We start from the raw sequence: 25,296 nt of genomic DNA, 5'->3' as shown, positions 1-25,296 counted from the left end.
TCGGGCTTTGGAGGTCCTGCAGGCGCCGCCACAGCATCAGCAGCAGCCGATGAGGCGGCGCCGTCTGCGTCGCCGGCTGCCGCCGCCGCTGCCGGCTCCTGGGGCGTCCAGCTGGCGCCCCAGCTGCAGCACAGAGCAAGACGAGGAGGGGGCGGGAGGTCAATGAATGCTGCAGCATGCTTGCTGTATATGTCGCAGCGCTTTGAGACAATAAACACAGGGAAGATGGCACAAGGGTGGGTAGCCAAGCAGCAGCGCCATACAGACCCAGGGTTCCCTGCCCCTACCCCACACAATCCCCAGCCCCCACCTCTGCATGTGGCGCAGCAGGCGCAGGCAGACATCCACCGTGCGCTGCTGCTCCTGCTCGCTGAGGCTGCCGCCGGTACTGTACTGCTGTACCGCCGCCGCCAGCGCCCGGAAGACTCGCTCCTCTGGTGGCACCTGCTCCTGCTCCCCCTGCTCCTGCTGCTCGCCGGCCGCCGCCGGCGCCGCCGGCTGGCCCTCTGCTGGCGCAGCTGGCTGCGGCTGGCCCTCTGCTGCTCCTGCTGCTGCTGCTCCTCCTCCTGTTGCTTCAGCGGGTGCAGGGCCTGGGACGCCCGGTGGGGAGGTGATCGAGGGAGCTGGGTCGGCGGAGCCAGCCACCGCCGCTGCCGCCTGCTGCGGCTGGTCGACAGCGGTTTCATTGGAGGGCAGGCCCGCGCCGGCATCGCCCTCTGCTGCTGCTGCTGCTGCTGCTGCAGGCGCTGCCGCCGCTGCTCCAGCCGCACCTGCCGCAGCTGGCGCGGCCTGGCCGGCTGGCGCGCCTGCCGCCGCGTGCAGGGCCAGGAACCTTTCCACCTCGGCCACCTGCCCCTGCAGCGCCGCCGCCCGCGCGTCACTGCCTGAGGAGGCGCCGCGGCCATCTGCCGCGGCCGGCGGCGGCGGCGGCTTGGGTGGCGTGGAGGCCAGGATGTCCAGAGCCAGCAGCAGGGTGTCCACCCAGCGCGGCACAGGCACCGCGGGCACGACCCCGGGCGCGGCGCCACCGCCGGGCGCGGCCCCCGCGGCGCCCTCCCGCCGCGCGGCCCTGGCGCTGCTGGCCGCTGCGGGCGGGCGCAGGTGGGCGGAGGTCCAGGCATCCACTGCGTCGAGGGCGATGGAAGCAAAGCCTGCAGGGGGAGGGGCGCGGGAGGGGCACAGGGGGCGGGCCCGCGGCCAGCAGGTCAGCTGTGTGGTCTGTTGGTGGATGCGCGGGGAAGGGGCGAATTCGTCAGCTGTGTGGATGATGCATCGGAGAGCCGATGAGGAGGGCGCAAGACTGATGTTGCACAGCTGTTGCCGAAAGGGTTGCTGTGCCGCGGCCGAGCGCTTCAGCAGCCGGAGTTTGAGCCTTCGTGGATGATGAGAGGGAAGGCAGGCTGGGCAGCAAGAAGAGCGGCGTGCAGCAGCGCGGCTGCGCCACACCCCACCCACCTTTCTCGGCCGCCACCTCCCGGCTGGGGGCTACCTCTGAGAGCAGCAGGGTGGCCAGGTGGGCGGGCGCAAAGAGCTGCGCATCCGAGGGGCTGGATGCGGCGCCGAGGTGCCACATCAGCCGCTCCAGGACCACCTGCGCTCGGAATGGCCAGCCAGGCAGACAGGGTGATAAAGGGTCAGGGGCCAAGTGGGCAGAGTACTATGTGGAAGAAATCAAGAAGACAGGTCGGAGGGTGCGGCAGCAGCTAGAGGAGCGCATGCGCCCATGGCCCAACACGCAGCGCCGGCGCCCCGGGAGAGATCAGACAGCTGGAAACTCGTGCCTGCCCGCCTGCTGCCCGGCGCCCTCGCTGACCTGGCGGTGCTTCACGCTCTGCGCGCTGTGCGCCTTCACCAGGTCGCACACATAGAAGGCTGCCGCTGGGTTGGCCTTCAGCAGGCTAACTGCACACGGAGGGAGGAAAGCGTGGGGTTGCGCGGGCTGGAAGAGGCAGGAATGGGGCGCGTGGCGGTGGCATGCTGCGCCGCCGACGGTGGCGGCACAAGGTGCAGGCAGGGCGGTGCCGCCCACCTGCCGAGTCCAGCAAGGCCAGGGTGTCGGGCATGGTGGCGGTGGGCACGTCTGCCTGGGCCTGCACAGATAGCAACGCAGAAATTGTGTGATTCTGAAGTGGGAGAGAAGCGATTATACCACAGGGCGCAGCTGCAGTATCCATGCCATGTCCTGCTCATGACTTGTACCGCCTAGATGTACCGCCGCACCTCCTCCCCCAGCATCCCCATCTTGTGCCCATCCACCGACAGCGCATCCGCCACCATGCGAGCCAGCTGCTCGTCGTCCTGCTGCTGCTGGGCGGCCGAGGCGCCGGCGGCGCCGCCCGCCGCGGCCGCCGCCTCGGCGGCGGCCGCCGCCTCGGGGTTTGCAAACAGCCATTCCATGGCCAGCTCAACATGGTTGCCGTTCTGTAGAGTGGGGTGGTTGGATGGGATGGGGTGAGCTGGGGGAAAAGTCGTTAGGTATGCCAGGGCATGGGGCGAGAGTGTCGCAATACGGGAGAAGAGAACAGATGAGCGGGAGGGCCAGCAGCCGGCAGCAGAGCAGAGCAGGCTTGCTGAGCATGCAGCACATGCATGAATGCAGTAAAGATGCTGGCGTGTGAGCCACAAGAGCAGCAGAGGCAGGCAGGAGGCCCCTGGCCCCCTCACCCGCCGCAGCGCCTCCTCCGCCTGCGCCTGGCTGAACCCCATCTCCACAATCTGCTGCACGCGGGCGGGGTCGGCGTGGGCGTGGGCGGGGCGCGCGGCGGGGCGCGCAGATGCCGCCACCGCCGCCTGCAGCTGCGCCGTGTTCTCGGTGCAGTTGCGCAGCACAGACACGACAGACTGCAGGGGTGGATGGGTGTGTGGGGTGTGCGGTGGGGGTTGGGGTTGGAGCTCGGGCTGGGAGCGAACATTAAGGAGCTAAGCACACACGTTGCAGGCGAGAGGCCCATGCTAGGGGCTCGATGCAGCAGCCAGAGCGTCCCGAGCCGCAAGGCGCCGGGCAACCGCCGCGAGAGGTTGCCGCCCACCTACCTGCACGATCTTGTCGCCGTGCGCCGCCAGCAGCGATGGGTCGCGCCACAGCGGCAGCACCGCCGCCAGCAGCATGCCCCAGGCTCGGCGCATGAAGGCAGGTGCATCCTCAGCGGGCTTCGAGGCCTCTCCTTCTGCAGGCAGGGGCAGGGCAGGGCAGGTCAGGGCGGGGCAGCAGGGCGTCCAGAGCGGGGTTGGGCTACATGCGGCATGTCAGCAAGCTCTGCAGCATGCTGGCTTGTGCACCAGGGCGCCATTCATGCAGGGCAGCAGGTCATTCGAGGCACACAGCCTCCTCATCGGCTCGCTCCCACAGCGCAGGGCTTTCCGGCCCTGCCCCGCGCACCTGCGCCCGGCACTGCCGCAACGATGAGGTTGGCAGAGTTGGGGCTGTTGATCACCATGGGGGCATGGCTGCAGGGGCAGGGAGAGGGGCAGCAGGACGGATGAGACGACAAAGCTCAGTGGCGGCCGCACCAGGCACAACAAGAAGTTGCACGGCATGGCTCGAGCTGGCAGACACGACAAGGCTGGCCAGCTGTCTGAGCTCCTCCCACCCCACCACCACATGGCGACACACATGGCGAGACACATCACCATCCCTAGCCCAGCCCTGCCCTTACACCCCAGCCCTTGGCTTGCCTCATGTTGGTCATCAGCACCAGGAAGGTCCCCACTGTGGCCTCCACGCTCTGGCGGTACGCTTTGGCGGGGTCGGTGACAGCTGGCGTGCCGCCAGTACCGCCCGCGCCTCCGCCTGCCTCGCCGGCCGCGGCTGCTGCTGCTGCCGCCTGGAACGGCTCTGCCATCTCTATATCCTGCTGCTGCTGCTGCTGGGACGAGGACTCCCGGCCCGCTGCGCCGGCAGTCGAAGCCGCTGGCTCAGGCGGCAGCTGGCGCAGCAGCTCCAGGCAGCCGCCAAACTGCTGCAGGAAGGAGCGCATGCCGCCGGTGGCCTGCGGGGTGTGGGGAGGCGCGCAGGGAGGCAGGCGAGGCACAGGCGGGGAAGCAAAATCAGGGGCAGGGTGGAGGGCAAGCCAGGGCAAGGCTCCGTCCGTCGGGCAGCCCTCTCTCCATCGGCTAGCTCTCCCACCAGCTGAAGCTCCGCCACCTGCCTGCCCCATCACCTCCCACCAGCACACGCCGCCCTCACCATGAAAAAATTGTAGACCAGCGTGTGGGCGGTGCGCCGCCGCCCGTCAAACAGCACGTTGAAGGAGGCATCCAGGACGCGGGACAGGTAGCGCACGCGGCGCGCTGCGCAGGCGAGGGTGTGGGCGCAGGCAGAGGAGAGGCACTGGGGCGGGAGTGGACTGGTGGAAGCGCTGATGCGCAGGCACGGTGCAGCACACGAGGTGCCGGGGTTGGTGGCAGCGTGCGGCAGGCTGCTGGCCGGCACTCACCCTGGGGAGTGGCAAAGGGGCTGGGCGCCTCCTCGCCCGCCGGCGCCTTGCCCTTATCGCCGGGCTCGCCCATGCCCTGCAGGCGGCGGGCGAAGGAACAACATCATGGTTGGTTGGTTGGTTGCAACCCTGATGCAGGCCATACCACAGCCAGGCAGCATGAACCTGTGAGCAGGGCCCGACACACGCGACGCACACCACACCAGAACCACCCCACCCCTCCCAACCCCACACACCCATGCACCCTCCCCACCCACACCTGGAACTCAAAGTTGCGGCGCAGCACCACGGCCAGGTTGACGGCGGCCGCCCGCATGGCCATGGAGGGCTGCGCCGCCGCCTCCTCGCGGCGCCGCACGGGGACGTGGATGGCCTTGGCGACGGCCTGCGGGGATGGGAGGGGTGGCAGGGGTGTGTGGTTAATGCGGTGGTGCTGCAGGTGGTCTGTGTGTACTGTGGTGGTAATGGAGCGGGGGAAGAGGCGCACTCAGGTGGGGAGAGAGAGAGGTTTGGCAGGAGACGTCTCAGCAGGTGGCCACACCAGCCCGGGGCGGCGGGCAACGCGGGGAGGCGTTCAATCGACCCGCGCAGCAGTCATCGCCGGCCCACCTGGTCAAAGGCGCGCGCCGTGTGGGCAAAGTGCAAAAGAATGTCGCACGACAGCTCCTCCGGCCCCTTGCGCTTCTTCTCCTTGTCCTTTCCACCTGCCGCGGCGCCACCCATCCCAGCAGCCAACCCCGGGGAGGCAGGGCCCGCGCCAGAGCCAGCCGCTGCGTCGGCGGGAACTGCAGCAGCAGCGCTGGTGCCGGCTGCGTCTGACATTTCCAGGTCGCCGCCGTTGGCGCCCGCCGCTTCGGCCGCGGCAGCCGCCTTCTCCTCTGCCGCCTTGCGGGCTTCATGCTCCAGCTTCCACTCGTCTGTGGCAGCAGCAGGCGCAGGCGCAGCAGCAGCACAGTAAAAGCAAAGCATGCTACAGGGGGAGCAATCAACCTGAGCGGCTCGGCTGGCAGCCACACTTGGAAATTGCGCCCCATCTCCCTACCCCACGCATCCGCCTCCCACTGCCGCCCACCCAGCCATGCACCTGCCACCGCCGCCTGCCACAGCACCATGCGCTCCAGCTCCCCCAGTTTCAGAATCACGCTCATGTCGCCATTGCTGATGTCCTGCAGCACAGGCGGAGAGAGTGCGGTACAGGCAGGGAGCAGGTGAGACAGCACGGTCATCCGTGGTTGGCACGGCAGGCCGGTCCAGCCGGCAGGCGAGCACGGTGGGTGGTGCCAGGCAGGAAAGGCACACAGGCAGGGCGTGGACAGAAAGGCAGGCGTCCTCCTCCCAACACCCCACCACGCAGAAACACCCACACGCCCACACAACCACCCGGCCCACCCCACACCCGCACACCTTGAGGACGGAGGAGGCATTGCGCACGACGGCCGCCGCCAGCGCGGCCAGGCCCTCTGTGGAGGAGACGTGGCGGATGTAGGCGTCACGCTGCGGGGGCAGGCAGGAGGCAGGGGCGCAGCGAGGTGTTTGGGTGGGTGCGGGCAGCTGGTGGCAGACCCTGCGTCAGGCACAATGGCAAGGAGAAGGCAGGGGTGCTCCACAGGCGAAAGGGGCTGGCTCAGATGCCTGCTGCGGGCGCCGCCCCCCACACCCCTCCCGCGCCTCACCTGCTCCGTGGGCAGCAGCGGCACGCAGGCGCCGCCCACCGCGCGCGCCGCCTCCAGCGCCGCATCCAGCTGTGCCAGCAGGGCGCCGCGCAGCAGGGAAAAGATGTGGGGCAGCTGGGCGGAGGCGTGCTGGGAGGTGAAGACTCGGAAGCTGACCAGCAGGCTGCAGGCAGAAAGGCAGGGGACGGAAGGAGGAGGCAGGCGGTCAGGTAGGCAGGGCGACCACAACACAAGGCGAGCAAGGGAGCAGGGGACGCAAGCTGCAAGCTGCAGCCGCGCAGGCGCCGCGGCCTAAGCGCACCTGTGACTGGCGTTGGTGCTTCCAAAGGTGGGGGGCAGGCGGGGCAGGCGGTACAGTGTGAGCAGCAGCTCCACGCCGCCTCGCTCCACAAACAGCCTGCAGCGGGAGGGGGGCAGGCGGGAGGGATGTGGCGGAAGGTGGCAGAACACAAGCCCAGGCACAGCGCCCTGTCCACAACCTGAACTATACACAGAACACACGCATACACCACCAACCACCACCTCCAAGACCCACACAGACACTCACTTGGCTGTCTCTGCGCTGGTCAGCATGGTCTCCAGCATACGCGCTGCAGGCAGGCGGGGAGCAAGGCAATGCGGGTTGGCCAGGCCAGCGCGCGGTGCGCCTCAGCTGCCCAGCAGCCAATTGTGGCAGCCTGTGCCACCCGATGGGCAGGGGCTGCAACAACTTTGGTGACATGCAGCTGCTGGCATCAACCATGAGCAGTGTCAGACAGTGGCGGCTTCAGCTGGCAACGCCCAGGCTACACACAGCAGATGGGCGAGGGGTCAGCGGTACCCACCAGTGTACGTCACACACTCCACCAGGTACCCCTCAGCTTCCGGGTCCTCTGGTACCACCTCCTCCTCCTCCTCTTCCTCCTCCTCTTCAGGCTCAGCCTCGGCCTCTGCGGCCTGTGCCTGCTGCTCGCCGGCAGGCGCCGCTGCCGCCGCGGCATCAGCGGGCGCGGCAGCCTCGTCGGCGGCCGCGGCCGCCGGCGCCTGCTCCGTACCGGCTTCTGCGGCCATGGCCACATCCTGCTGCGGCTGCTGAGCTGGCGGCTGCTGAGCTGGCGCCTCCACCTCCATGGCCTCCTCAGCTGGCGGCGCAGCACCGTCGGTTTCCATGGCCTCCCCACCGCCGGCAGCACCTGCGCCTGGGGCCTCCGCCTCGGTCGCAGCCGCACCCGCCGCGGCGCCTTCCGCCGCCTGGCCGGCTGCAGCGGCAGCGGGCGCCTCGGCGCCCGCGCCTGCTGCTGCGCCCTCGCCCGCCGGCTGTGCTGGCGCGGCCTCCGCAGGCGGCCGCGGCGGCGGCTTAGGAGGGTTGGGCTCCCCGCCCAGCATGCACAGGCGGCGCAGGATGCGAATCACGACGTCGACGCCGTCTGCAGGTGCAGGCAGAAAGGGCATGGCAAGGGTCCTTGAACGGAGCAGGTGGGTGGGCGCACAGCATGCCAGACCCTTCCCCTCGCCTGCCAGCTCAGCTGCGTCGGCCCCAGCAGCGCAATTCGCGGGCACGGGGCACACAAAGCAGCTCCCGCCCAACACCAGCCCGCCGCCACCCACGCCGCGCAGCCCACCTGGGCGCAGCTGTGGCACGTGGCGCAGCAGCTCATCCAGCCCCGCGCCCAGCACCACGGCCGACTCTCCTGCAGAGGACGAGGAGCAGCGGAGGCAGGAGGCACAGGGGCAGGGGTGGGTGGGACGAGGATGTGGATCCACAGGCTGCCCTCTGAGGCAAGCGCATGTCCACCATGAACAACACCCCGCTGCATCGCCCTTTGGGGCGCCCTCCTTCCGCTCAACGACCGGCCCTTCCGCTCAAGGATATGCTCACCCTGCAGCGCCTTGACGTACTGCTTGCTGGAGAAGATGGGCACGAAGCAGCGCAGCGCCTTGCTGCGCCGCACGCGCTGCAGGCCGCTCGAGTTGAGGCAGAGGACCATGAGGGTGTTGGGCACGGCGGCCACGGCCTCCATGCTCACTATGACTCCGCCTGCCACGCTGTCCAGGAAGGCCTGTGAGGCAGGAGCACGCGATGGTGCGAGCAGGAGTTCAATGTTCACAGCCATCATCAGTTCATTGTTAAGGACAGAGCCGAGCCAGCCCAGTCATGGTTCTCAGCCAGCCGCCCCGGCCACCGCCATCAAGCTAGACCACCACGCGTTCACCTACACACCACACAGACACCCCACACACACACGCTCACACACGCACAGCCATGCGCCTCACCTGCGGCAGCCCCGCCTCGTCCAGCGTGCGGTACACCAGCGGGTCGTGGTGGATCAGGTCCGCCACCACGCTGGCAGCCAGAGAGAACAGGCCGCCGCCAAACTCCTTGCTGCAGCGGGCGCGGGCGGGCGGGCTCGTGATAAGCTGACAGCAGCGTGTGTGTGCAGGCAGGCGGCGAGTCGTGGTGCGCGTTCCAGCAGCTCAAGCCAAAGACTCCTCTCAGCAATGGCAAGCTTGTCGAGCCAGGGGCACAGCTGGGCGTGCCGGAACGCATGCTGCTGCTGCGGGCTTGCCTGCGCTCAAAGATGATCTTGAGGCAGGCGTAGAGCTCTGCTGCGTCCCGCTCGTCTGCACGTTGTGTGCTGCCTGCAGCAGGAGGAAAATGCAACAGTGTGAGGCGGCATCGGACAAACGTAAAGAAGCGTGTGCCGGAGCAGGCCAGGAGGGAGACTAGGAGCAGCCTGCCAGTTCAGCGAAGCTGACCTGGCGCGTAGCTGGCAACGGCGATGGCCCGCAGCAGCGACTTGAGCAGCAGGCGGCGGCTGTAGGGCACCGTCTTCTGCGGCGGCTGGGCTGCGGCTGCAGGCTGCTGCGCCGCCTGCTGCCCGCCCTCTGTAAGCATGGCCTCGCCGCTGCCAGCGGCGGCAGCACCGGCTGCAGGGCTTGCGGCCAAGCTGGCGGCGGTTGGGGTGGCTGATGCCGAGGCAGGTGCTCCAGCGGTAGAGCTCGCCTCTGCCGGCTGGTCCACCTCGTACCGCAGCCGCTGCAGTACATGAATTGATGCCACGTCAGCAAAAGTGTACAGCAGGGTAGCGCGCAACCAGGCACGGCAGGCAGGGAGGATGCGCAGCAGGGCAGTACAGCAGTACAGTACATCAGTACAATGGCAGCACGGTACCTGCACCATGATGCGTAGGCCGCCCAGCTCGCGGAACAGACCGCTGCTTGGGGGGCTGCACGGGGGGCAGGGAATTGGGCAAAGAAGGGGAGGCGCGAGGCGGGGTCAGCGGCGAGGTGTGGATGGCAGGGCAGCGGGAGGAAGTGCATGATTTGCAGCTGGCATGACCTTGCTGCGGGGCTGGCAACCTTGGAGTCGCCGGCAGTCGCAAGGCCTGGTTGTGAGCCATGTGGCGCAGCCAACCATGCAACAGCTGACCGCCAAGCATGCCAGCCTGCCCACTGCAACGAGGGCTGTTTTCCCTCCCTCTCAGTGCACACAAGCCGCAGGGCCCAGGCCAAACGCCTGCTGCTGTCTTCTTCTCTCCCGAGACCCTGCCCGCAGCCAACCCCACCCAGCCACTCCACAAACAAGGCAGCACATCCCACGCAACCAGACCAAGCCAGCAACCCAGCCCCCAGCGCAGCTCAATGCACCAGCGACGAAGAGCAAGCCTCACCTGAAGTCCATGAATGCCTCCAGTATTCTCACGGTGGAGGCCACCAGCGCCAGGTGGGACGGCTCCCGGTGCTCCAGCAGCGGCAGCAGCGCCGGCACCAGGCTTGCATCCGACAGCGCGGCGGTGCCTGCGGCGGGCGAGGGACGGGAGGGAGGGGAGGGAGGAGGGAGCGAGATGGAGGAGGCTCATGAGCGGCAGTGGCACCAACAGTTGGGAGGCGGCGGAGGTGCTCGGTGGGGCCAAGGTGGGGTGATGCGACGCCCGTGTGCCATCCAGCACCCGCCCCGCAGGAGTCACCCCGCCACCCCAGTACTGCCACCCCCGTACTGCCAGACCTGATGTGGAGGTGACCAGGGCCCCCACCATGGACAGCAGGGCCTCGATGAAGCCGAGGCTGTACCGCACAGGCACCTCCTCGCTCCCTGCGGGCGAGGCCGGGCGGGGAAAGGCCACCACACATTGATAGCATGCAGCCTGTGAGCATGATGGCTCCCCAGTTACACATCCCAAACCCTGTAGCCAGCCCCACTCCTGCCACCATTTCCAAGCACTGCCGCCAGCGCACCCCTTGCCACGCCCCTCACCCGTCAGCGAGGCCACGGCGCGGTGCAGCATCAGCGCCAGCAGCCCGCTCTGCTCGCCGCCTGCAATGGCGGCGATCACTGCGCCGTGCCGCGTGCGGTCCAGCAGCTGCGCGGCAGCAGGAGGAGAGCAGGCAGGCACACCAGGGCATCAGCACGGGACGTCAGGAGGGCAGGCAGGTGGGGCTTGGGGAGGCAGAGCCTCTCCGGCAGCATCCCTCCATCCCGGCGCCGCCCCCGCCAGCCTGTACTGCCCACCTGTACCGCCAGCGAGCGCAGCGCCAGCGTCTGGATGTCGTCGGCCACCTCGCCTTCGTGCCGCAGCAGCGCCGCCAGCTGCGCAGGAGAGCCGGGCGGAGGCAGAGGTGTGGGAGGGACAGCGGGACAGGCCATGGCAAAGTTCAGGCCGGCGCCGGCCACAAGCCGCCAGGCAGCCCAGGGGCGGGCGGCAACCTCCACACACGACAGCAAGTTCCGTCTCCCCCAGCCAACCCCTTGCGCCTCCCTAGCCACACCTCCACAACTACAGCACGCCTGCTTCCACACACACACCACCACAACGGCGGGCTAGACACCAGCACCGCAGCTGCGACTGGCGCCCACCTGCTGCACAAACTCGGGCGCTGCCTGGAACAGTGCCATGATGTCAGTGGGGGAGGGGTTGGACTGGAAGGCGACGTAGAAGGACAGCAGGCGCAGGCGCAGCAGCAGCTGGCGGGGGGGGGCCGCCGCAAAGGCGCGCGCCACGCGAATCTGCGGAGAGGGTGCGGTGCGGGGCGGCGATCCTTGGCGCTTGCTGTGTGGCGTGCAAGGTGTGGGGTGCGGGCTCACCCAGGCATCTGGTCACTCCGGCTCACCCAGGCAGCTGGTCAATCGCGTCCAGGCTGCACAGCTACAGGCTACACATCCATGCATGCACCCACCCACCCACCTTGTGCAGCAAGGCAAAGCGTTTGTCCAGCGGCACGCCGTGCTCCCGCACCAGCCGCTCCAGGATCTGGTGCTCTGCGGCAGAGCAGGTGCGGCGTGGTAGAGCATGTGGGCGTGGTGTGTGGTGATGGAAGAGGTGGTGGCGGTGAGTGAACGCGGCAGCTTGGGCAGTGGCAGGGCATCACAGGGTAGCTGGGCAGCCCAGCAGCCAGGCAGGCAGCCTGCTACCAACTCACCGCTCTCCGGAAGGCGGTCCACCGCGGGAATATCAATGATGCGCAGCCCGCCGGCGCCGCCGCCCTCTGCCGCTGCTGCGCCCTCGGCGGCCGAGCCCTCGGCAGCGGCGGCGGCGGCGGCGGCGGCGGCCGCGTAGAACTGGAAGTGTAGGTTGGTGGGCGGGCTGGCCAAGTCGCTGCCCCGGGCGCATGACAGCAGGTCAGGCACCTCCTCGCCGCTGCCCCAGCTGCCCGCCAGCACCATCAGGCGGGCATTCAGGTCCTCGGTGCCTCCCCACCTGCACCGCACGGCGGCACACACAAGGCAGCGCCCTCAGCGACGCCCCACCCAGACAACCAGCCGGCAGCAGAAACGCCAAGGGTGCGCACCGTGCGGCGGGGCTGCTCGACTTGCGCACAAATGCGGCTAGGGTCTGCAGCGTGGCGAGGACGACCGCGGCATCCGGCGCCGCCAGCAGGAGCGACAGGTACTGCAGGCAGCGGCGGCAGCAGGGGGAGGAGGCGGGGCGCAGCAGGGTTGTCATGAAGTACCAACAGCCTGTTGAGCACTCGAGCAGATAGGCGGCAAGCTGCACATGTGCTGCATAACTGCACTGCATGTGCTGCTTCTGTACTGATTGTACTGCTCCCACACGTACCTCGTATGAGTTATACAGATGCTTGTTGGAACAGCCCTCCAGGATGAGCGTGGTCACCCGCAGTATCTCCAGGACCGCCGGGCTGGGAAAGGGCGGGTCCGGCTGCCGCGCCTGCTGCTGCTGCTGCTGCTGCTGCTGCTGCTGGACGGGCACGGCGCCGCTGCTGCTTGCGCTGCCGGCGGGGCCGCGACCGCCCGAGCCGCTGCTGGGCGCTTCAGCTGCGGGGCTGGGTGTGCCATCCTCGTGCTCCAGCTGCAGCTGCAGGTCCGTCCTGTCCTTGACGTGCCGCTCAAAGTAGGCATCAAAGTGGTCCAGGAGAGGCACCCAGTGGTGGACGTCTCCCTGCGGGTGGGAGCGGCGTGTGGTCAGCGGGCGTGGGCCAGCGTGATGCGTCGGTGTTGGTCAGGTGGTGTGGCGAGTTGCGGGCGTGGATGTGAGCGCGGGAGGTGGAAGGGCAAAAGCGGCAGGGAGGGAGGGGGTGTGCGGCTGGGGGCACACAAGTGGCGCTGCTGCCAGAGCTGTGCAGCAGGCGCGGCAGTAAGCCCCTGCCATCGCCTGGGCTGCCAAGCACGAGCGAGCGCAACAGCCAGCTGCTCGGCGCAGGCAGCAGGCGACAACGCAACGCACGAGCGGTGTGGTGCCAGGCGGCGGGAGTGGACCGAAACAGAGGCGGAAGCATGCATGGATCGCAGGAAGGCCTCCCGGAAGGTGCCACCCACCTTGGATTCAAACTCCCATGCAAAGCCCTGCAGCGCCTCGCCCACGAGGTCGAGCGGCTGGCAGACAATGGCCTCCACCGCCGCCCGCACCGCCTCGGGCTGCAGGCAAGGGAGGGACAGGGCACGGGGAGCAGTCGTGAGCGCGGCAGGCAGGCAGCATTGCCGGCATGCCGCCTGTACATGATGGCCGAGATGGCTCCCAGCTGGAGCGACTGGGCAGCAGCGCGGCGGCCGCCGCCATCTGATCGAGTTGGCCAACCCTGCCCGCCGCGGCCTTGGAATGCGCCCAGCCACGCAGCATGGTCGCCGGGACGGGCAGGTGGGTCCAGCGGCGACCCGGGCAGGGAAGGGTCCGCCGAGAGCACAAGCATGGCGGGCCTGGCACCCGCCACGCCCCCAGGACCCTAGGGCCCACGATCACTGCCCGGGTAGGGCGATGGCACGCCCTGACACCCACCGCTTCCACCGTGCGCCTCGACTTCACACGCATGGTTGTCAAGTGGGCATCCTGGGCCAATCAGAGGTTGCCGCGAGTCTCGAACGCCCCGGCTGATCGTTCGGAGACGGCTGGGTGGGATGGAGCGCCGCCTCAATGCCGGCCAACATGGCAGGAAAGGCCACGGCGGTGGCACGGCGGCGGCGATCGGCCAGCCGCCTTCCCGCAGCTGATGCCCTATCTGGCAATCGGATCCATTACTCTGTGAGCCTGCTATCCAACATGGGGCCATCTTTCCTATCATGTGCTCCATTTGGGAATGCATCACTGGGGGCAGCAACGCTTGCGAGGGACGGCGGGCAACAGCGGGGGCGGCAGGTCCGCACTGTTGTTCCCAGTCAGCTTTGGAGTGCCAATGCTGAATGGCCGATGCCGAGCCAGGATACAGATCCCCTGTGTGCTACGGTATTGAAACCCTGCTCTGCATCCATGACGCTGCTCACTCGCCGCTGTGCTGGCGGCGGAACGCTCTGGAAAGCTGGTCTGGTCAGCGCAAGCGTGTTTTCTGCTGCCTCTTCACCTGCGGCCTCGGCACGTGGTGCTACGCCTCAGTATAACCCTTCAATCAGCAGGAACAGTGGCATGGTGAGTCGCTGGTTTTGGGCAGCCGCCTCGCTCTGCTGTGCTGCGCATCGCGCCCTGATTGCCGGTTTCTGCGCGATCCACTAACGCAGGCAAAGTGGGGAGAGGGCGATGCAAGGTGGGCGGCGGCGGCGGGTGGCGGCGCGGGCAGGCAGCCACCCTTCCAATTTTACTATTTTGTCGTAACCCGCCGCCATGTGCAGGTGGCAGGTGGCAGATTTGGGCGAGGCCGGCCGCAACGTGAATGCCTGGCACTGGGTGGAGAAAGATGCGCTGCCCTGGAGCCGGGAGCGGCTGCAGGGTGAGCGACCGCTGGTGGAGAGACAGGGCCGGTTGGTCTGGATGGGCTGGCTGCTGCTCACCATCTGCTGCTTGGGTCGGAAAGTGACGGCTGGATCGACGCATCTCCAGACCTTGGCTTGCATCCAGCAGCGTCCCCCACCCCTGAATGTCGCCAGCTGCTCCTGCCTGCCTGCGCCGCCCCGACCGCGTGCAGAGCTGCTGGGCTCTGCCGACCTGGCTCCCGGCAGCGGCCTGGCCGTGCGCGGCACGGGGCTGAAGAGCTGCGAGGGGGAGGCTGTGGTGAACAACCGCAAGAACAAGATCATCGCCGCCTATGAGCTGGCGGTGGTGGTGGGCTGGGAGTGCGTGGGCGAGGACGGCGGCACCGTGGCTGGCGAGCTGCGCATGCCCTACATCTCCGAAGAGAACCACGACGAGGATCCAGAGCTGCAGGCGCGCTGCGGGAGCAGCTCCTGCGCCGGCGGGGCACTGGCGTGGGCAGCAGCCGGTGGCGGCCCACCCCCTGTGGCTGCTGACCTTCCAGGCCGCGGCAGCCACGTGCCAGCCTGCATCCGTGTTCGTGGCAGTTGAGTGACGAGGCGGCTGCCATGCGGGTTGCTCCTCCGGCCTTGCAGGTGGCCGTCACAAGCGAGGGCCCTGCTGCTCAGAAGGCCAAGGAGGCAATCCTGAGCAGCGGCAAGAAGGTGCAAGCCCGGGCCGGGGGCGGGAGCAGACACTGTGTGGACTGGGGCAGCAGGGCCTGTGCGGTTGTGGCACGGCCTGCCCAATCGAGCGAGGCCTGTGGTGGGGGCCTGTGCTGCCCATGCCATGCCATGCCATGCCGGCTCATGCTGTGCTGTGCTGTGTGCTTCGCTGCAGGTGATCTATGATGCAGTGGCCACATTTGTCCAGGAGCTGCGGGCGGGTGGCCCCATGCGCAGCGGCGTGGCCCAGCCCAAGGCGGCTCCCGCACAGTCGGTGGATGCCGCGGTGGCCGCTGCGGCAGGGGAAGCCAACGGCAGCTCAGCGCCGGCGGCGGCAGCAGCGACGCAGCCGGTGGCGGCGGCGGAGAAGGAGAATGCGACGGAGACGCCCGCGGGCAGCGGACACAGCATCGAGCTGCGAGAAAAATTCTTTGCAGGGGCGGCAGGTGAGGCGTGCAGGCTAGCAGCAGCCACGCCCTGGCCACGTGGCCTCGCCCGCTCCCAACTCTTGCGTTTTAGCTTGCATATTGTGCACTGCCCAGCGCCAGATGGCTCTGCTGCCTGTGTCTCAGTGCCCATGAAATCTTGATGCGCCTCTGCCATCAAGTCTCCCCCCCCACCCTCGTGTGCTGGCCATCACAGAGCTGTTTGAATGCTTCACCGTCGCGCCACGCATGATGGCCTTCTCGCAGAGCCCCGCAGAGGCGCAGCCGCAGCCGGTGAGCAGCCCATGTGTCCACTCCCTGCCTGTGCCTGCCTGCCCTGCTGCTAGACAGGCCATCTAGAGCAGTCGCCCAACCCTGCGCTGCCCCTGCCCGCTAATCTCCCTGCTCGGTTTCCGCCCGTGCAGGGCGGCCGCTTCTCGATGTTTGGGGGCAGCGTGCAGGGTGTGTACCGGGAGGTGCAGCCCAACAGCCGCATCCTGCTAGACTGGCGCTTCAGGTGAGGGCCCCCAGGCTCTTGGAATTGGGCTCGGATGCCCAAATGGCGGCCACCAGCCAGTCGGCGGCTGCTTGTTTTTGCTGCTGTTGCCCACTGCGCTGCGCGTCGCCTCCTGCCGCGCAGTAACTGGGAGGATGGGGTGTTCTCCCGGCTGGAGCTGTGCTTTGATGAGCCCGACAAGGGGAATACCACCGTCACGCTGAAGCAGGTGATGTGCAGCGACCTGAGCAGCCCGGGTTTCAGATGTCTGGTGCAGCTCTGGCTGTGGGGCTGCCAGCCCTGCTGTTGACACCTGCCGCTGCTCACTGCCCTGCCACCTTGCGCCCGTGCATTGGTGCAGACCGGCATCCCCGATGCCGACCGCTTTGGCAACCACGACGTGGTGGGGGTGACGGAGGCGGGGTGGCGCCAGCAGGTCTTCGACCGAATCCGCCGCGTGTTTGGCTACGGCTGCTGACCTAGCCAGTCAACGCCTGGGTGCTGCGCAGTGCTTACAGCAATTTCATTACGGCGAGACCCTGCGTCGCCATTTGATTGCCTTTGGTGCGAGTGCAAACTCACCACGCAATGGGCATACGGTGTTAAAGGAACAGGAAGGCAGCAGGGTGCATGACATCTGCAGCACACAGCACAGCTGTGCAACCAGATGCAGAGGGTTGTAGCTTGGCTGGTTGCCTCAGCACTCCGCCGCCAGGTCTGCGTGAAGCAGCTGGTGGAAGTGGAACATGGGCCCCTCCACCCCCGGAGCATACCTGCACACACCAGCCAACCGCAAACACTGACGAACGATGCAGCCTTTCACCAAAGAGGGCAGGAGGTTGTGGGTCTGGCCATGCCCAAGCCCGGAAGCAGCTCCCACGCCCCACCTGCCGGTGTCGTAGGCTGCCGAGGCCAGGCCTCGCTGCACCGACTCGCACAGCGCCACATCCTCCAGCTGCACGCGGTGGCTGGCTGCCAGGCTCTCCTCGATGAAACCGGCATCGCCCGCCAGGCTGGGGTCAAGAAAGTAGTCAAAGAGGACCTGAGGAAAGATAGGAGGAAAGGAGGGGAGGAGACACCTGTCACAGCATGATGCGACGCCGTAGGCGCCAACCACGGCGTGCGGGTTAGGGAAGCGCCTTCCAGGCAGCTGGCAGCCAGCACCTTGCATCGGTTGGCCGCCAGCGGCACGACGTAATTGGCATCGAGCCAGGGGCCGTACCTGCATATGCAGGACAGGCAGAGGCAGTGGAGGGCCATGCATCAAAACACCGACGCGCAGCCAGGCCAGGCTAGGAACGAGAAAGGTTCCGATCAGCTCAGCCCCTGCTGCTCTCCCTGGCACCAAGCTTGAGCTGCTGAGCTTGCCTGTTGAGCATCAAATTTGGATAGATGAAGACATACGCCGGCGGCCTGCCGCCCGCGATCCTCTGCCGCCGCCACATGCCCTGCTCGCCGGCGCTGCCGCCCGATGTGCCTGCATGCGCCTCCCCTGCTTCCGCTGCTGCTGCCGCCGCCGCGGGCTGGCAGGACTGAATGGAGAGGCGCTCGCAGAGGGTGGAGCGATAGGTGGCCAGGTCCAGGCCAGATGCCAGCTCAGGGTGCGCCACGCTCACGTGGTAGCCGCCATCCTGCGGAGGCAGAGGGGCGGGGCTGAGGAGGGAGAGGGTCAGGGCAGGGGCCACGGGCCGGACATGGCATGCCTTGCCAGCTCAGGCCAGGCAGCAGACTGCCCTGCCGCCTCAGCTCTGCCGCCGTCCCCGGTCACCCCCCGCCCTGGCGCTCATGCGCCCCCACTACAACAAGAGGCAATTACCAGGTAGTTGTCGATGAAGACCTTCCAGTTGCACGCGATTTCATACTCCCTGCTGGCGACAAGCACAAGGCTGTCTGCTATGCCCGCTGCCAGCGCCGCGGCACTGCCTCCTGGGCCCAGCCATGCCGCCACCCCTTCCTCCTGCCCCGCCTGCTGCTGCTGCTGCTGCTGCTCCTGCTGCCTGATCGCCTTGCTGCCTCCCCCGCTGCTGGCGCTGGCTGCTGCCGGCCGCGAGCTGCCGCCGTAAAAATGCCGCTGCCGCACCCAGACAAAGCCGCCCCACTCTTCGACCTGCAGCGGCACCAGGCCGTGGTCTGCAGCCCGGAAGTCTTCTATTCCCTTTAATCGAGTCGCCCGCTGCAGACGGCCGTCCAGCCCATACGTCCAGCCATGGTACGGGCACTGGAAGCAGCTCGCTGTGCCTGCCCCCTGAGCCAGAATGGCGGCGTGGTGGCGGCACACCTGCGGGGGTCGTATAGTGGTGGGCAAAGGCAGCGCAAGGTCTTCACGGCCGCGGGCTCATGCAGAAGCGATGGTGGTAACAGAGTGCTTGTTGCCAACAAACCAAGCAGAGTAGCATGCATGCACCCCACCCCCCACCCACCCCCCAAACACCGACTTCTTACGTTGTGGAAGGCATGCAGCCCGCCCTGCTCGTCCCGGCAGGCCAGCCACTCCAGGCTGAGCAGGCTGCCGGCGGTGTAGGCTCCCGGTGCTGCCACCCGGTTGGCGTGGGCCACTGCCAGCCAGCTGCGCTGGAAGACGGCACTCTCTTCCCGTTCTAGCACCCCGGGCTGCGCATACCAAGAGGAAGGCGGCGTGGCAGCTCGGGAAATGGGCTCCCCAGCGTGCGGCCACGGCTCCAGCGGCGGCAGCCTGGCGGCATCAGTGGCGGCGGCGGCGGCGCTGCCCAGCCACCGTCGGCAGCTATCCAGGCATCCCTTATCGCTGCCTGCAGTGGTCAGGGGCGCCGTGGCGGTGTTTGCCAGGCCAACGGCAGCAGCCGCAAGACGAGCGCGCAGAGGGGTTCTTTGGCTGGTTGCCAAACGCAGCATGCTCAGAGCCGGCAGAGATCAAATGTTAGCCCAGATGTTGCGTTGCCATGGGTTGCCAGGTTAATGGGACTGGTGCCCAGCCGCCGCCACCTGGGCGGGGGCGGGCGGCGCCTGGCACTGGATGGCAAGCTTTGAAGTTGTAATGCCAATCTGCGCAAGTGGCTTCATTACAAGGTGCCACACGCCACACACAGCTGCATACATATGAGCATGCCTTAGGCAAGGGTCACGAGGGATGCCTTAGGCCACGCCCACGAGAGATGCAAACGATAGAGGAAACAAGAAATGTGGGAACATTTGTAGTACATTAAATAAGGCAGGCGCAGTTGTAAGCTGGGTTCAGAAAAAACGGTATGCACCGCCGATGGGCAGGCGCCATTTGCAGCGCTCGTGTCAGTAAAAATTCCCACAGAATAAGCAAACTCGCACATGCTGCAAAGATGGTAGGCTTAACCATCACTCGTTGGCAATCACGTCACGCGCCGCTTGCTGGCCCGACCAGTAGGCGCCGTGGACTGTGGCGGGCTCGTTGACGCTGGTGTGCTCCCCGGCAAAGAAGATGCGGTTGCCAGCCATGGGCTTGGCGGTGCTGCAGGGCAGGGCGGCGGGGAGGGCAAGCCAGCCCAGGAGACGTCAGCCAAACCCCAGCCCGTCCCCACCCAAAGGTGTCCGATGCAGGGCTGCAGACGCAGGGCAAGCCAGCCACCGCGGCAGCGGCTCACTCGCGGTGCGCCCGGATGAAGCCCTCCTCGCCAGCCACCGGCGCCTTGGTATACGAGTAGCTGCCCAGGGAGAACTCGTCGCGGCCCCAGGCCGTCACCTTGTACTGCGGCGCAGCGTGGGGGTCTGGGTTTGGGTGCGCGGGAGGCGCGGGTGGCAGGCGCGGTGGGCGCCATGCATGCTGTGTCGCCGTCCGGGATGCCAGCTCAGGCATGGCCTGGCGTTGCGGCGCGGGCCGACTTCATACGGGAGGCGCGCGTCTGCCACCCCCAGGGGCGGCAGCGAGGCCGCCCGCCCATGCCGGGCACCACTCACGCTGCGCGGCTCCGGGACGTCGTCGTACAGGCTGCGCAGTACCGCCAGGAACTCGTCCTTCACCTGCTTGGCGCTCTTCTTCTCCAGGTGCCGCGCGTAGTTGGCGGCGTTGAATGCCACCAGCACAGGCTGGCCTGCGCTTGGTGGCAGGGGCGGGAGAACAGGGCGCGGAGCACTGGGGCGAGGCAGGGCAAAGAGGATGGCATGGCAGGGGACGCGAGCAGGCAGGCAGCCGGCCCATAACCCGCTCCTCCCTCCGTCCTGTCTCCTCCCTCCGTCCTGCCTGCCTATCTACCCTCTCACCTGTGACGGGGAACAGGTTGAGCGTTTCCTGGAAGGCGCCGTTGCCGGCGGGAGCGATGCGATTGATGGCCTCCACATCCGCATCCCAGAACACCCGGTCAAACACCAGGACCACCTGTAAGGAGCAAACAGCAGCACGGCGCAGCAGGTGTTGAGCGCCGGCAGCAGGCAGGCACGCCGGGCCAAGGGGCTGTGGCGCCCACCCCCATGCTGGTGCCGCAGCAGGGGAACACAGCAGCAGAGCGTGTCCACAGGCGTGCCTCGGGCCGCCACCAGCCGCACCTTGTTAAGCATCCCGCTGCCCAGCATGCCCAGCGCCCTGCGGTTGGCTGCCGGCAAGCCCGACGGCTTGAACCGGATGCTGCCCGCCTGCATCACACCCAGCGGCACCGCCACCACCACGCGCCGCGCGGTGAAGGTGCCCCTGCCAGCCACCGCCACCGCAATACGGTCCGGACGGGAGGAGTCGATGGCGATGACCTGTGCAGGCGCGAGAGCAGGAGCAGCAGGCGTGGTGATGCGCAGGCGAGGAGGGAGGGGAGAGCCGCAGCCCAGGGCTGGCAATGCTTGCCCTCGGGCCTTGCTGCCAGGCGCAGGGAGCGGCAGGCGCGCGTCACGGGCTGGTGAGCTCCTGCGCCCACCTTGTGTCCCAGTCGCACATCGATGCCCCTAGCCAGCCACTTCACCAGGTTCTGGTAGCCTGCCAGGCAGGGCCGCCATGCAGCGCATGACACACGGGGAGGTAGGCAGGCTGGGCAGCAGCAGGACCGGCAGCCCCGGCCAGCGCGGCTGTTTGGCTGCAATCGCGCATCGCAGCTGCCGCACCCCCGCTGCCTCCCTACACACCCTACCCCAGGCGAGTGCCAGCAGGCGGCTGCTCCTCGCATCCAACACGTTAGCAGCCACAGCCGCCCAGTGCCCACCTCCGGTCACAAGCTTGTCGCCATCGCCCAGCCCGGAGTCGTAATTGAAGAACAGAGACAGGTTGGCCACAGAGGCGGCATACTCCTGCTCCACAAACGTGTTGACCTCGAAGCTGCGTGGCAGGGCAGGGACAGGCGGGATGGGAGAGCAGGCAGGTTGGGATGGCTAGGCAGGAATGGGGCCAGTCACTCCTGGAGAGCGTTGGGAGCAGGCATGTGTAAGGCGATACACCGCACGCCCCAGCAGGCAGGAGGCGGCTTCCAGCCGATGGCGCGGCTGCGGCGGGCGTGCGGCCAGGGCACCAGCTGGCGGCCCAAACTTTGAACTGCGCAAAGCCAGCGCGCGTGCAGCAGCGGCGGGCAAGCGCGCGGCAGGGCGGGGCAGGGCTCACAGGAAGGCCTGGCGGTCCAGCCCCGTCAGCCGCTTGCCCTGTATGAACTGGCGGGCGGCGGCACCCAGGCCTGGGTCGCGGCCGAGGGGGTCGTCCCTGGCCTGCAGCTCCGACACATACTCTTCAAACTCGCTGAAGGTTGCTTCCCACCTGCGAGCCGGGGGAGGGGAAGACCGCGGGGGTGGCCGCATGCAAGGCCCAGGCCTCAAACCTGCTGCCGCTGGCTGATTTCGTGGCGGTGTCGCAGCAGCAGCGGTGCATGCTTTGCTGGAGGTGGTGGTGATGCGGGGCTCAGGCGACTGGAGCAAGCCTGGGCTGCACCCAGCCCTTCCAGACATGTGGGTGGTTTGCGGGCAGGCAGCCACCCACTTGAGCCACTGCGCGTCGCTTGCCTCCCTGCCGTCGGGAAGATACAGCACGCTGTTCTCATAATCTGTTGGCTGCTTGGCCAACGCCACGCCCGCCTGCCCTGCCAGCGCCACAAGCGGGTTGCCGGTCAGGCCGTGGATCCAGCTTGCCCCGAGGTCCACCTTGATGTTGCCTGCCTTGCCGGCAAGCTCCACGGTATGTGTTCTGCGGCCCAGGCAAGAAAGAAGGGATGACGCTAGTGGCGGAAGCTTGCGCAAAGCGGACGAAGGGCGGGGCAGCAGGTGGCGGTGCTTGCCTGCCGCCAACGCGGGCGCGGCCCTCCAACACGATCACGCTGGCACCCGCGGCAACCAGATCCCTCGCTGCCTTGATGCCCGCCATGCCCGCGCCCACGACAATAACGTCCGCCGAGGTGGGAACTGCAGTCGAGAGGCGCCTGCCGGAGGCAGTCCCGACCCTGTCGGCGTCCAACCCCGATGCACCAACTTGGTGAGTGCAGCACAAACATGACAGCAGCAGGATCAGGGGCAGAGGGTGCCGAGGAGGCTGCAGACGTGTGGGCGTGGCATGCGCCAGTCGCAGGAGGGAAGGCTGCCAAAACATGCCAGGTAAACCGAGGAGCAGCTTTCGTGCCACGATTCATACCTTGGCGCATTGCTGAGCATACCTCCGCCCCGCTGGCATGATGTCATCATGCCGTTCAAAGCGCTCGACGTGGCTTGAGCACCTATCAGCGTTGAGCACTTGGCACACGAGCATGAGCATCGATGTGCATTGATGTGTGGCGCAGCTCCTTGGATGAGCAGGTTTGTGAAGCAGGACCAACAACACGCTACGAGGCAAAAGGGGCGCAGCAGGGCACCCCCGGTGTGATCAGTTCCTGCATTGCTGTTGTTGGAGCATTCCCGCCAGGAACATCAGGGACAGGATAGTCCTTTCATTACAGGCATTTGCAGCCACAGCGTTGGCTGGATCACGCACTCCTGCCGGCACTGCGCAAGCGCTTTCCCTCAAGCCAGAGAACAAGCTCTCCTTCAACCACAGAACCACCCACATCGTCTTCCACGGCCGTCACTTGCAATTCCGCTCCACAGCATTGCTAAGCAGCGCCGGCCTCGATGGATTCTTGCCATTCCTCCAAGATGGCGGCCGATCTGTTGCAAACGCCGGCAGCGGCGGCGCCTCTGCGCCCACCAGCAGCTGCGGCGCCCCTGCCTGCTCGACGTCTGCGCATTGCGAGGCCCCGGACAACGGTGTGCATACAAAGGCTGCGGCGCCTCGTGCAAGCTGATGCCAGAGGCGATCCCACCCACCTGGTCCAGCTCTGCCTCCAGGTTGCGCGTCGTGCCCGGGGAGGGACTTGCTGCTGCTGCGGCGTTCGGCACTGGGCAGGCTGCTGCTGCTGGTCGGGGCTCCACTCCACGTCCCCCCAGCTCCCGTCTGACGCCTCTGTCTGCAGGCACAGCGAGGGAAGGAGCAGCGGCACAAGCTCGGCATCAGCGGCCAGGTGGGCAAGAGAGGGTCCAGCGAAACGGGGCGGCGCTGCAGGCAGGCAATCAGCAGGTTGGGGAGGGCAGCACCCCCACCGTGCGCAGCGCTCACCGAAGGGGTGAACCCCGTGTGGCCCGCCTTGGACCGCTCCTCATTGCGCCGGTCGCGAAGCTGCACACATAGTGGTAGGCGAGGGAATGGGGGTGCAGTATACCTTCAAGGCGGACACGTGTCCCAGAGCGTGCCGGCACCCTCGCCGGCAGCCACTCGCGTGGATCAGTTTGCGCTGTCGAGTCCACCAAGGACTCGGATGAGTGCCAAACAGCTGCAGTCAACATAGCCCTACCTATGTTGCCTGCAGCTGAGGCGTCCCACCCTCCAGCTGCCTTCACCGAGTAGGAGCTGCTGGGGCAAGACAGTAACAGAGGGAGTCTGGAGGCACTTCAACTGCAACCCACTCATCGCTGGCCCCCCGCGCACCTCCCGATGCTGCTGGTCCGTCAAATCTTCCAAGTAACCGGGCAGCTCATCACGTGGCTCGGCGACCGCCTCCGCCTCCTGCAAGCAGCAGTTGCGCGTTCGAGACGCAGCCAGCGCAGCGCTGGAGAAGTCCCGAGCAGAATTGCAGGGCTGACAAGCAACTTGGCCCAGCGCGACAGGCACAGGAACGGTTGGAAAACAGCACTGACAGCACTGACAGCACTGCAGCAGGCGCACCGAAGCTTCAGCTGCCGAGGTGGAACACTTCCTGACGGTGGCTGGGTCCCTCCCCTGGCCGGCCGAACACTTAATTTGAACTGCCACGCACCTCGGGGAGAAGCGCGGGAGGGTCGCTGCCCGCCGCCAGCGGCGCGACCTCGGCCAGGGAAGCAGCCGCCTCGGGCGCAGCCACAGCCGCCTCGGGCGCAGCCACCCCAGCTCCCTCCACATCTACACTGCTTGTGTCCATCTCTGCAGGAAGGGTATGGGCAGGAAGGGAGCAGTCTGGCCAAAGGTTGGGGGGAGAATCGTCCAGAATCTGCCCTCCTGTGGCGCTGGCTGCCTCTGGCCCGGCCAACGCTCATGACCACGCATGATGCTGCCTCCCAGGTGCTGCCCCAGCCAGGGGAGGGCATTTGAGGGCTTCCAAGGCTGGGTGTGGACGCGTGTGGGGGCCCTGCGCCCTGCCCAGGTCCCTTCAAGCCAAGCAGCTGTGGCCCTGGGCCTTTCCCAACAGGTGCCAGCGCACGCTCACTCACTCTGGGTGGACCCGCTCCTCTGGTTGCCTCGTGGCTTAGCGCTGCCCCTCAGCAGAGAGGCCTGGATGCAAGGCAGAACAGAAGCCAGGCAGGAAGGCAAGGAGAGGGCTGTGTAGGGGAGGCTGGGATGACCTCAATGTTTGGGTGGAAAGCGGGAACGCCTGACTCAGACAATCCTGTGGAGGGTCACCCTGGATGTGCACTCCACATATCCTGGCAGGGTGGCCACACCAAACACAACACATGAACGTGGGTGGGGAGGTGCAGAACTCGTGGGCACGGCCAGGAGACCCAGCCCTGCAAGCTTCAGGAAACGCAGCAAGGGCCACGCCGGCGGCATGGGCAATGGCGACGCATCAGCCCCGCCAGAGCCACCGGAGCAGGCAGGGCTCAGCACCCCTTACCCTCGGGGCACCAGCTTGGACCTGGAGGCTGCGGCCGCCCCTGGGCAACAGACCAGAGAGCAGCTGACTGGTGAGTGTGTTGGGGAAGTCCAGAGGAGCCGAGTTGCTGGGCGGTGGCGGCCGCGTTGGCGGCAGGTACACTCCGCCGGTGCCACCAGCACAGGTTTCAACAGAACCTGCCAAGCCGTGCTCTTGTCCACAGGCCCTGGCGAGGCTCAGCTGGAGGCGGTAGTGGAGGAGGGCGATGTGTTGGACCAACTCGCTCAGCTGCAGCGGCAGCAGCCGCAGCAGCCAGGAGCGCGCAGCAGCAGCCAGCAGCAGTTGCCGCCCACGCAGCGGCAATCACCAGAAGCACAGCAGCAGGCGGCAGCGGGGCCAGCAGAAGACGCCCTGTCCGCATTGCTGCCGTGAGTGCATGGCAA

The 25,296-nt window shown here is 67.3% G+C and overlaps 3 protein-coding genes across 3 annotated transcripts; 1 reads left to right on the top strand and 2 right to left on the bottom strand.

Moving 5' to 3' along the window:
- Positions 1 to 3,635: 3,635 nt before the first annotated feature.
- Positions 3,636 to 13,234, bottom strand: CHLNCDRAFT_136502 (hypothetical protein; the record flags this gene model as incomplete). Its single annotated transcript, XM_005845730.1, has 27 exons — positions 3,636 to 3,989; positions 4,187 to 4,290; positions 4,437 to 4,512; positions 4,696 to 4,821; positions 5,046 to 5,353; positions 5,521 to 5,602; positions 5,841 to 5,930; positions 6,110 to 6,272; positions 6,411 to 6,506; positions 6,657 to 6,699; positions 6,934 to 7,515; positions 7,711 to 7,779; positions 7,968 to 8,148; positions 8,363 to 8,471; positions 8,887 to 9,125; positions 9,261 to 9,315; positions 9,760 to 9,886; positions 10,095 to 10,181; positions 10,344 to 10,449; positions 10,599 to 10,676; positions 10,944 to 11,093; positions 11,272 to 11,345; positions 11,507 to 11,784; positions 11,876 to 11,976; positions 12,145 to 12,486; positions 12,864 to 12,962; positions 13,229 to 13,234. The coding sequence occupies 27 exons, from the start codon at positions 13,232 to 13,234 to the stop codon at positions 3,636 to 3,638; spliced, it is 4,125 nt and encodes a 1,374-aa protein (XP_005845792.1).
- Positions 13,235 to 13,941: 707 nt separating this feature from the next.
- CHLNCDRAFT_53624 (hypothetical protein) lies at positions 13,942 to 16,326 on the top strand (the record flags this gene model as incomplete). Its single annotated transcript, XM_005845843.1, has 10 exons — positions 13,942 to 13,944; positions 14,034 to 14,059; positions 14,145 to 14,242; positions 14,438 to 14,781; positions 14,859 to 14,927; positions 15,103 to 15,373; positions 15,570 to 15,646; positions 15,778 to 15,869; positions 15,993 to 16,077; positions 16,210 to 16,326. The coding sequence occupies 10 exons, from the start codon at positions 13,942 to 13,944 to the stop codon at positions 16,324 to 16,326; spliced, it is 1,182 nt and encodes a 393-aa protein (XP_005845905.1).
- Positions 16,327 to 16,545: 219 nt separating this feature from the next.
- On the bottom strand, positions 16,546 to 24,306 carry CHLNCDRAFT_136500 (hypothetical protein; the record flags this gene model as incomplete). Its single annotated transcript, XM_005845729.1, has 20 exons — positions 16,546 to 16,621; positions 16,736 to 16,890; positions 17,013 to 17,070; positions 17,253 to 17,479; positions 17,665 to 18,126; positions 18,291 to 18,540; positions 19,180 to 19,308; positions 19,442 to 19,545; positions 19,755 to 19,888; positions 20,058 to 20,172; positions 20,340 to 20,537; positions 20,699 to 20,757; positions 20,981 to 21,093; positions 21,373 to 21,522; positions 21,742 to 21,945; positions 23,055 to 23,194; positions 23,344 to 23,403; positions 23,713 to 23,790; positions 24,041 to 24,183; positions 24,300 to 24,306. 20 exons carry the CDS (start codon positions 24,304 to 24,306, stop codon positions 16,546 to 16,548), a joined length of 2,862 nt encoding a protein of 953 aa, XP_005845791.1.
- Positions 24,307 to 25,296: the final 990 nt, after the last annotated feature.

The sequence above is a fragment of the Chlorella variabilis genome, assembly GCF_000147415.1.
Source record: "Chlorella variabilis unplaced genomic scaffold CHLNCscaffold_16, whole genome shotgun sequence".
Lineage (NCBI taxonomy): Eukaryota > Viridiplantae > Chlorophyta > Trebouxiophyceae > Chlorellales > Chlorellaceae > Chlorella > Chlorella variabilis.
Note: the sequence above shows the minus strand (reverse complement) of the source record. Positions and strands in the feature narration are given on the sequence as shown.